At 36.6% G+C, this 11572-nt stretch overlaps 1 protein-coding gene across 1 annotated transcript; it reads right to left on the bottom strand.

Moving 5' to 3' along the window:
- Positions 1–5334: 5334 nt before the first annotated feature.
- On the bottom strand, positions 5335–9521 carry LOC120208874 (myosin-binding protein 1-like). Its single transcript, XM_039208009.1, is given in 6 exon segments — positions 5335–5656; positions 5770–6828; positions 6941–7025; positions 7104–7396; positions 7399–8555; positions 9392–9521. Coding segments are annotated over 4 exon segments (2463 nt in total). The 5' UTR covers positions 8450–8555; positions 9392–9521; the 3' UTR covers positions 5335–5656; positions 5770–5794.
- Between the last annotated feature and the right edge of the window lie 2051 nt (positions 9522–11572).

Raw genomic sequence — 11572 nt, 5'->3', positions numbered from 1 at the left:
TACGCAACAATGCCTCTACGCTGCAAAAAGCTTATATCGGAGATCCAACATGTAACCCCTTCAGACCGATGCGGATAACTTGATCTGATCTGGAGTGTCACATTAGGGCCACCGGAGCAACCCACCGTAAAAATAGTGGAAAATTTAAAACTTTTATTAAACATGTAAACCCATAAAATGATTTATCAGTATTCAAAAATAAACTAGATTTTTAGACTCGCATATAAAACAAAACACAACATACATGCCCCTAATCACATATATCATACTCTACTAGCAAAGTCGGAAGAAATCTCTTACTGATGTTGATAGATGCACTTGTACGTTTCTTTTAACCTGAAAAGGTGAGTAATAAAGTGAGCTTTGGGAAGCTCAGTAATACAATACTACCAGTTGATGCTACATGACATGCAGATAAATAAAAAGCCATATAATTTCCTTATTGAATCAGATGTATACCAATTTCTGGGATAATATGGGGTACCATTGGTAATTCATTGAGTATAAGCCATGAATCTCAATTCATAAGAAACATTTCATACTATCACGTTTTTATAAGGTCGAATAGGATGTCTAGTGTGTTCCAATCAAAACCAGTGAAAAGATATAAATCTTTTAAAATCATAGTTGAACCTCCAACCAAACTCCACTATGCAGTTCCCCATAATTATGTCCGTAGGGCTTACCATAAGCACATAACAAAAAAGAGCCAGCCTAAGGATATTCCTTTGGGCCTATAAGCCTACCCAAGGGTATCCTTAGATCCGTAGGGTTACCCTAAGCACACAGCAAAGGGAACTAACCTAAGGATATGCCTTGGAGCCTATGGGCCTATCCAAGGGTATCCTTAGATCCGTAGAGTTACCCTAAGCACACAGCAAAGGGAACCAACCTAAGGATATACCTTGGGGCCTATGGGCCTACCCAAGGGTATCCTTAGGTCCGTAAGGTCTTACCAGCTGGATCAGAGTAGTGCCTTCATACTTCGGAATCCTATCCATGTAAAAATCCAGTAGAAATCATTTTAGCCGTAAATCATAATACTTGGATCGTGATCTAGTAATATGTCACAACCGTGATAATGAAATAAATCATATAACCAATTTCCACCTGTACACCATAAGTAGTCAAATGATTAATCCAATGGAGTACCTTGGGCCTGAGAGCCTACCCAAGGATCCCCTTGGGTCCATAAGAAATTTCCAGCTTGATCAGAGCTGTACCTACAGTCTACCCATATAATATCCTAATAAAATAGTTCGAGTATAACCAGTTAATCATAGAACCATAGTTCATAAATCAGTAGTTTTCATGATTCCATAAATTAGGAAAAATTCATATTTTCGGTGAAAACCATAATCGAATATCATATACCATGTTGTCATGGTTCATAAATAGTAAATCAAAACTTTCGTTAAAACTCATTTCAAAACATATAAAACTGTCATGTAGTACATGTGGAAGACACTAGAGAATCTGAGTATTTTTCAGAGACACTTTGTAGTTATCAGTGTAGATAACATGAAATTTTTGCAATTTGATCAGATTACAGGAACGAGATCCTATTGGAGAGAATCGATTACTAACCAATCTAATCAGACATTTAAGGTTAATACTTTAGAATCCCACTATGTTTTCATGTGCATCAGGAAAGTGTTCAATAATGCGCGGAGTGATTTATGTTGTTAAAGGAGAAATGAAGATTCAGGATATTTACAATCCATGTTGATCGATCGGGTTATCGAACAATTCGAACTGAACAACTCTGAGAACTAATGCATGTTGACCCGTCAATTTGTTGCCTTTCCAGGGTATTCACTCCTTAATACTAACAATTCTTGTCCTTAAATCATCTTCGTAATCATCGCTGAATATATCTTCCAATGGTCTTTATTTCATTTTCATATTTCAACGATATCAGTAAATACTAACGTAATTGATTCGTGGTCCATGACCCATAAGGATAATTCATCATGTAAGTTCAACAGCATTTCCAGACTCATTCAAATCACTTATTTAATCCTCAGTCATTGAGGTTACTTATTTCATTCAGTAATCAAGTCTATCCCGATTACTTCAGAGTTTTCCAGAGTAATCCAGACGTTTCTAAATTTTGGATACCTATTGTACTTCCATTCAGTTCAATTTAGTCATTTCGGTATCCGTGGTTGATTTTGTCTCATGTATATCCACTTCTTAGTACAGAATGCGCTCTAGATTTGAGCTGAGCTAAGTACTTTCAGAATTATCATCGATCCAAACTTGAGAAGACGGACATGCATTCAAGTGATATCTATGCTATTCAAGTATTGACATAGCATTAGGGTTGATCTATTCACTTAAGTTATGTTCCATAACTTTTAAGGGTAGTACAACACCATGTTTATTTGGATTCCTTAATTAATCCAAGACATCTACTTAGTCTATGCCATAAGGGTATTTTCATAATTTTACCTAATCGGAGTATTCTCATAATTTATCATTTAAACCGTATTCGGTTCGAGTCCATCCATAATCAAACATGCATAATAGTCCAATCATATATATCCATGCATTTATCCATTATCAACATGTTCCATAAAGCATAAAGAAGTAGTAATGTATTACCTAGATTTTTGTGCCATACCGCTCGACCATTTAAATTCCATTTGAACATCCTCGATCTTGAAATCAACTTCCAATAATTCCTTGGATACATAACAACAGAAATTACATAAAAAAACGGAGCTTAATTTTGCAAAAATAGATCGAATCGGGTGAAAAATAGCTTATAGGGTTTGAATTTGGCGAAACATACTACAGAATCGAACTCAGGACGTCGAAAAACATAAAATATGTCTTTTTGAAAATTTTGGTCAAAGTCAACGGGTTTGATTGACGATTTCGAGGCTTTCGGGTTCGAATTTGGAAAAACGGACTTCGGATTCAAACTCAAGACGTCGAAAAACCTAAAATATGACTTTTCAAAAATTTTGACTTTTCGATCAAAGTCAACGGTCGGTCAACAGTCAACGGTCAATGAGTCGGGTTGGATCAAACCGGGTCAAACTGCCCCAACAGTTTTCGAAGCTCCCCCACGTGTAGGGGCAGCGCGTGGGGGCGCGTGAACAGTCCTACAGGGCCCGGGTCAAACTTACCAAGCTCGGTTCAAAATTTTGAAAGGTGGAGAGCTCTATTTCAACACATCGAAAACTTTGACTTCCTCACCTCCATCACGCGTCGGCGATGATGGAGGCGTGAAAGCCACCGGTGGACTCGGAACGATACAATGAACACGATGGTGTGGGAGGTGTCGAAAATGGGTGGCCGGATCGACGTGAATCGATGGAAAACCAACGGAGATTAAGTTAAAACCGACGATACTTTTGATTGAAATTTACAACGAACGACACTGATTCATGACGAGAGGTTTGAAGGGTTTTGTTCTTCGATCGACAACGAACACGATGGTGGTTTCGAATCGTTGAACGGTGGCCGAACAGTGAATAGATCAGAGCTCAAAGTAGTTGACCGATATGAGGAAAATAATCTGCAGAAACATACGGGAGAGGTTTATAATTATCTCCCAAAGAAAAATAGGTAAATTATGAGTTTAGCCACTGAATTTCTTACACTTTAGAAAATGGTCTACCAACTTTGCGATTTTACAATTTAATCATTAATTTCTTTCAAAAATATCACTTAAATTCAATACTTTATAATTTCTAAAAAATTAGCCCCTAAATTGGGGTGTTACACAATAACCAGAAGACTCCCATCCCTTTTCCAGGATCTCTCATCCGTTCAGGGTACCCAACGATTATTCCATCTTTCCATAGAAGAAAGATATATTAAAAGGATGAGAAGGTGAATCAATTAGTCTAGTTGTACTTGTCATGGTTTTCATTGTCGAAGGTCATTCAGTTGGCTAAGCCCTTGCCCTTTGACAGTATAGTGGAATTGCCAAAGGAGATTGATTCCGTTCTGAGCTTCTTTTCAGAGTTTCAAGATTTTTGAAGAGGTCTCGTTAATCGTTATTGACATTTTTTCTCCCAGATTCCTATCGTTCAAGGACTATCTTGGGAGCCAACCTGGAAGGTAGTGCCTAATGTAAGGATCCCTAAGGATGCCTAAGTCTCATTCAAAACCGATTAAGTCAGCTTTCTTAGTATAACTTATGAGCTTGCTGCTTATGGATCAATGCTGAGATTAGACAATGCACATGAAGCCTTCTTTTCGTCGGTAGTGCTATGGAGGAAGAGGGTACGTTTTAAACGTGTCAGTTTTATTCTCCCTAAACATGTATTAATTTTATCTGATGCACTTACTATTGATAAATCAGATAACAATATATAATAAAAAATTGAAAGTAAACGTAAGTCACTTCATTTAGGCCTAAAGTAAGAGAATTTTTTTGACAAGAAAGAAGTCATTAGTTTTATTAAAAATAAAAAATATCTAAATTATAATAACGATTTACAACTGCAACTGTAAACTAAACACATAATGAAGACATTTTTCTATAATCATTAAGACAATAAACTAACCACTTAAGATCACACAACGACCATATATAAGAAAAATGTTAAAAAAACCTAATCAAATAAACTCAAATAAAATATATATACAAATAGATTTGACCGCATCGACAAACAAACCACAAAAGGATCAAGCTATTGAAAGATTATCGAAAAATTGCAAATCAGAATCGAGCAACGTGAGAAAACTATCTACGAAAGTAAATCGCGTATCCAAATCCAATCCGAGGGTCTAAAGCAGGGAATATCAACATGATAACAAAAACGTCATCTTGATTAGTTGTGTCGAAGTCAAAGGATAAACGAAAATAACGACCAAACAATAAAAAATGTGCCATAAAGGTATAGAAAATGAGTGATTTAATTTCAGGCAACTTTGCATCAATATTTCTAATTTCATGTTCATGCATATCAATTATATTCTTTTATTTAAAATTGAAGTTTGCATGTCATTTGATTGAAGCATCACTCGTCAAAATATTACAATACTACTACGCAAAACTCTTGCTTATGCACTTCAATTATATTATGTATGATACAAAGACAAATATTTAACTGAAATTATAAGAACTACAATCAAATAAAATTAAAATTAGTATTTTTCCAATTATTATCATTAATTAAAAACTTTTTTTATTGGAAATAACAGTTAATGTAAAAATATGATAATCAAAGGTTGATGGTTCGAATTATCGGTCTGAATAGAAAAAATTGAGTTGGCAGAATTGTTTTATAATATACTCTAATAATATTTGATCTAAATTAATCATTCGAATAATACCAAAAAAAACACATCAAAAACAAACTTGGAATTTTCTATCAAAAAATGCAAACAAACTTGGAATTTCTCTGATCTATTCTAATTTACAATATTTTTGGGTTGATCTCATTATATCAAACTTGACAATTAAACATCACAACCTTGTACAAAATCCAATCACTCAAATCAAACCATTAATTTTAGCTAAAAAATAAAAAAAAATCAAGAAAAAAAGGAGGAAAGATTCAATCTTCAAACTCATCGTAAAAAAAAACTCACCAACTCCATTTTTGATGCTACGCAAAACATGTCAGGCTAGCTATTTACAGAGACATGACAATCTCTGCAATTCATGGTCACTAGCATCTGGTGCAGGCATCTGTTAAATTACACAAAAATAAGTAAACAATATTTTTCATGCAAATGCATTTTCAGACAATGGATGATTTTTGGGTAATTAGGGAGATAAAAGATGAAAATCAAAGTAGTTACCTTTATGGTGTTTGTAAGTAAAGCCTCAAGGAACGAGTTCTTCATCATGGCACCCTTGTTCATGTCCAGACAATGGATTCTTCATGGTGACTTTGTTTGTGACCTCGAACAACTGTTCTGTTTCTTCATCCGCGGCGCCGAAGTTTGGTTTTCCGGTAGCTGGCTCTGTATGTAAGCTTGCCTTTTCTTCAATGGCAGTAGCTTCTGAATGATCCTCTGTGTCATCTGGCATGAACTCATTAGGGAACTTCATCCTGTAAAACTCCAGCTCGGCTTCGAGATCATGAATCTCTCTCTCTTTCTCCGCAAGAAGGTCGTTTGTGTTTTCTAACGCTTCCATATCGTACTCGGCTTGTTCTTCCATCATTCTCAGGTGCTGCAAGGCTTCCATTTGCAGCGTCGCCTTCTCTTCCTGCAGTCGAGTAATCATGGCCATTGCTTGATTTGTAGCGACTGCGGACGCGTTTCTTTCTTCTTCCAATTCCTTGTACAAAGCGCTCAATAATTTCCTGTCGTGCTCGACCTGGCGTTTTAGCCGATCAACCACGCTTTCACCGTCGATTTCACTAACAATGCTTCCATCTATAGACAAACCAGACTCATTTCTCTCCAGTGAGACCCTCCTTTGAAGCATCTCTATTCCGTTAAATGCTGAAGAATCTGATGCTTTTAAATCATCACTATTTATAGATATCCTCGGATTAACAGAAATCTTAGGACTTGCAGCGATCCGAGGACTTGCATCGTTCATCAATTGATCCATTCCTCGAGAAGATAATTGTGACAATAAGACCTTTAGATCTTCACTAAGTCTCGAAGAATCTCTTCCAATCCATTGTTCAACAAGCAAACCAGATAATTGTCTTCCTTTACTACCTACAGCTAGCTTATAAGCATCGCTTAGGTCCAAGGAATTGAGTGCTTGGATGCTAGGGCCAGTAGTGACTCGATTTTCTTCCACCGTTGATTCGGGTACGGGAAGTGGCTGTTCTGTTGATACGTGGATATCTTCACACTTCGACTCAGATATCTTCTCAACTTCAACAGTTCCGATAACACCTATTGACAGAAAATATTAAATTAATGAAATAACCATGAAATGAAAGTTATTAAGGGTGTCACAGCAGCTGATAGAGAAATAGGATGGGTGTTTCTACAAAGTTCAACTTACTACTCTCTTTTGATTCTTCAACAGAAGATACAACATTTGATTGAGGAACATCGTCGATGATATTATGCTTGCTCTCCTTGGGTACTTCAATGGTATTGTGTTTGCTCTCCTTGGTTACTTCGACTAGAGTTTCATTGTCGATACGCTTGCTCTCCTTGGGTACTTCGACCAGAGTTTCATTGTCGATATGCTTGCTCTCCTTGGGTACTTCAACCAGAGTTTCATTGTTGATATGCTTGCTATCCTTGGGTACTTCGATCAGAGTTTTATTGTCGACCGGCAACGAAGGAAGAAAATCAAGGGAAGTAAGCTTACTCTCTTGAGACACATGAATAAGAACTTCACCAGGAGTTGGCAATGGAGAGTCCTTATCAAGGGCATCAAGATTCATTTCTATTGGCATATCGATAGGAGCTTCCCCGTCTTTTGACGATAAAGGGGCGTCATCAAGAGAATAAGCTTAGAAGAAGCAGATGGCTCGATTTTGCTACTGGCTTGCTCCCAATTAAGTTCCTCCAAGCCATGTTGTTTTGAATCAGTAGATTCCACTGATATAGTGTTAAGAGGCTCCTCAATGATGGTTGATTCCGGTTCTGGTTGTGAAATGAATACAGGACGCTTAAGTGCAGAAATGGGATCCATGAATTTCTCCGAAGGAAAACCGTCGGACAAAGTAAAAGTTTCAGACTCTGGCTGCATATGTTGATCAACAAGATCTCTTCCTAGATTATGAGTTTGGATAATCACATCATCTTCCTCCCCGCCAGCATTACTATTCGCTTCAGATTCCAAATCAGAAGCAATCTTAAGCTCCGAATATGATACATGAGATAAAGGATCGGGCCAGTTTTTTCTCTGAAGTGTATCTTCAACTGAAACAGACACATTGCCACTTCTGTCCTGCTCATACTTACCATGTTCAACGGAAACCGGTAAAGGTATATCAAATTCAGAAGCCGGAAACACAACCGATTGTGTTTGCATCGATGTTTTGGCATATCCTTTTGGCATCCATGGATCATTGCAACAAGAACAGCGCCTTTGAGTCAAATATCCAAGTTTATGATTCTCAAGTGAGGGATCCTCCTCTGGACGATAATCAAAATCTTCCCCCAACTTACCGACCAACAATCGGTAGGTTTCAGCATTAGACTTATTTGTTGTAGCAAATGAGAAAAGGCAACTTTCACAAATTCCTTGAACATCAACAAGCTTCTTATGAGAATGACAGTAAACCAAGGATGAAATCTCCAACTTATGATCATCGCATAAAAGATCCCAATAAAACTTCCGTTTTTCTTTCCCGAATATATGATCAAGCCTCGAGCACAGCACACATGGTGCTTGCAATTTACATTTATGAGCAAATTTTTTTATCAGGAATGAAACTATAGCATCAAAAAAGAGCATAAAAAGCAACAGCCATTCGAAAAAGGCTGACGATAAAGCCATACTAAACCGATGGGAGATTTTCTCCGAGTGAACAGATGAAGTTCCCGCTCTACCCATGTCCTAGAAGATTATGTAACTTCAGGACAAGATACTTAACTGCTTCAAATAAATCAAAGTCCAATACTCCCAGAATGAAATCAATAATCCAAGGCTAGATCAAACGCTGCCAATAAAAAATCGACAGATATAAGAGAAAATATTACATAAAAGGTAACATCCTCCTAACACCGAACTAGCTAAAATTCAACAGCAATGAAGAGCCAAAAGTTCTTGAAATGAAAAATACAAGCAAATCTTTCAGCTAAGTGAAACAAATTGATTGCAACTTAGATGCCAAAGGACACACATGTGGAGACATACATCTATGACATAAAATTCTCTGCAACAACATCATGCATGATGTTTCTGTTCCGTTTATTAAAAATACTCGAAATCGATTCTGTCCCGTTGATCAAAATTCAACAGCAATGAAGAGCCAAAAGTTCTTGAAATGAACAAGATACAGGCAAATCTTTCAGCTAAGTGAAACAAAGTGATTGCAACTTAGATGCCAAAGGACACACTAGTGGAGACATACATCTATAATATAAAATTCTCTGCAACAACATCATGCATGATGTTTCTGTGCCGTTTATTAAAAATACTCGAAACCGATTCTCTTAGAAGATCTATGCATTCGAGTTAGTGGATGAACACAATTCCAGAACAGGATAAATAGTCATAATTTCCACAAACAAATCTCAAAGACAAATTAATGAAGTAAACTCTTATGTCAAGCACAAGAAAAGAGGATTTCTCATAACAAATAAAAGATTCTAATACCCATACATAAAAGCTTAAATCAGAATCACAAGATGAACTAATCAAAATTCATTACCAGCAAGACTAGCAGCTCAATCAAACTTGATCATACTGAGATCATTCAAGAACAAAAACAGAATTACATAGATATGCAGGTCAAACTATATTTCCAAGGCAAAAAAGAGAGAGAAAGCTGACCAGATTATGTGAGAAACTCAGGGAAGAAAACCCGGAAAAGATCATTGAAAATTCAGAGGAAAATCGTCTGATCGAAGTGACCCGTCTTCAAATTCTTTACAATAAATGAAAATCATCACACACTTACTGAAACGAAAGAAAACAAAAGTTGAAGTAGTTTATTATATATGAGAACAGATAGAAGAGGTAACAACAAAGTGTGCACGTTGTTTTCACGTTTTTTTTTTTGTATTCTTTTAAAGAAAATTAGAAGAAAAAAATAAGCAGCCGACAAAGACCACACCCACTCAAAGTCGGCTGCTGATTCATAAAATGCTAAAAGCCGAAAGTAAAGGGAAGACCCCAGAAAGAATTCACTGTCAAAATCCCAAAACAAAAGGTTCATTTTTTATTAATAAACCCAAAAGACTAAAGGAAAAAATGAAAAAGAAAATTTTCTCTTCATTGTTAAGTTATGGTCATTGGCTATGGAGGATCAATGGAAAAAGGGTTGCTGTAAATCTTTGGCTGAAATAAAAATGGCTACTTTTTAGTGGTGATGATGATTGCTGCGAGTTGGTCGGTGAAGAAATTTAGTGACCGGCCAATGGCGGAAAGCGCTGAAGGAGAGACCGACCAATGACGATAAGCTTACAAAGATAGGAAAGTCGGTTTTTCCCTTTGATTTGACAGTTAAACCAACTGAAATATGAATGTTTTTAGAAAACAAACCCCCCCCCAAATTGACAGAAAATCGCAAAACCGTGTTGACTCCGCTATGGAATGGACGAGTCTTCCATGGAGTTATTCAACAAGGCCAAATTAGCCCATGGCAACCTCAAACATTTAATTTAGAATCTAACTATTTCTTAGGATATAATTTTTTTAATGGACCGTATCAAGTGGTCCTATAGCCTGATTTAAAAAAAATCTTAAGAGATTGTCACATCGGCGTGATGAGTCCCAATAAAAAAATATGTTATTCCCATGGAACTCATCACGCTCCAACGGGTATAATTTTTAAATTTTTAATCGTTGGATTGACCGTTGTTAAATGTTCAAATTTTTTTAATTTCAATGAAACTCGTCACACCGGCATGACGAGTTCCAACGAGAAAAAATATGTCTTCCCTTTAAGTTGTGCACATCATCTTCAATCTCTTACTTTAGAGACTCCTTTGATCTTCAATCTCTTATGCAAAAAACTCCTTTCATCTAAGCAAAAACATTTCAAACAATGAGCAACAAATTTTTCATATTTGTCCACTATAATGGTGAAATTTTACAAACTGATGTTGGTGTTGTGTTTAAGTCAGACATGCCGATCAATATGATGTTCTATGTAGATGTATCGCATCGCCAAATGAAGCAAAAAATTGAGAGAAAAGTTGGAGCTTCTGTTTCATGTTTAAGTTATCGACATCTGATCTCCTCAAATCCAATGACTTATGGAAAAGTTCAGCTTGATGATGACGACGATGTTGCTGTTATGGTTGGACTTCATCAATCATCAGATAATAATATGGTGGAGATGTACGTCGAAACGACGAATGCAACTGATATTTCGACGTCATCAGTGCCAGCTCGAAGAACAGAAAAAGCATGATCCTCTAAACCACATGGAAGTTATGGTGATGAGAACCTTGTTGGACGGTTCGGTGAATGCCTTGCTGAATTTAGCAAGGATAATGAAAACATTGTTTCGTTGGTAGACGATGACGACACAACATTAGTTGATGAGTCTGATATTGTTGAGGTTGCTTCAGAGGTACAAGGTTTGGATGTTGAGGCGGATATATGGAAGGCAGTTGTTTCACGATGTAAAGGATTGCAGAATGCTCCAAATGTTTGGGCAATGAAAGACCCTGAATGAATTCAATCAACATAATTTGCATCTGTATCATCATGTAGTTGTAATACATGACATTAACTACGATGCTATGTGGAATCCTGAAATATTTGATATGCCAGATTTATGTGTTGTCCACTGGGGTTCTTTAGACGAGCGGTCATCTGAGTTGGCTATTGGGTCTCAATTTGAAACAAAAAAATAGGCACAACTAGCAATCAAGGAGTATTGTATCAAAGCTCATCTTCAATTCTATGTCGCGGAGTCGGATAAAAAACTTATTTCGTAAGGTGTATAAACCATGATGTTGGTTGTAAATGGAGGATATAAGTATCATACCTACAACAGAATAT

The sequence above is a fragment of the Hibiscus syriacus genome, unplaced genomic scaffold (assembly GCF_006381635.1).
Source record: "Hibiscus syriacus cultivar Baekdansim isolate YM2019G1 unplaced genomic scaffold, ASM638163v2 tig00017792_pilon, whole genome shotgun sequence".
NCBI lineage: Eukaryota > Viridiplantae > Streptophyta > Magnoliopsida > Malvales > Malvaceae > Hibiscus > Hibiscus syriacus.
Note: the sequence above shows the minus strand (reverse complement) of the source record. Positions and strands in the feature narration are given on the sequence as shown.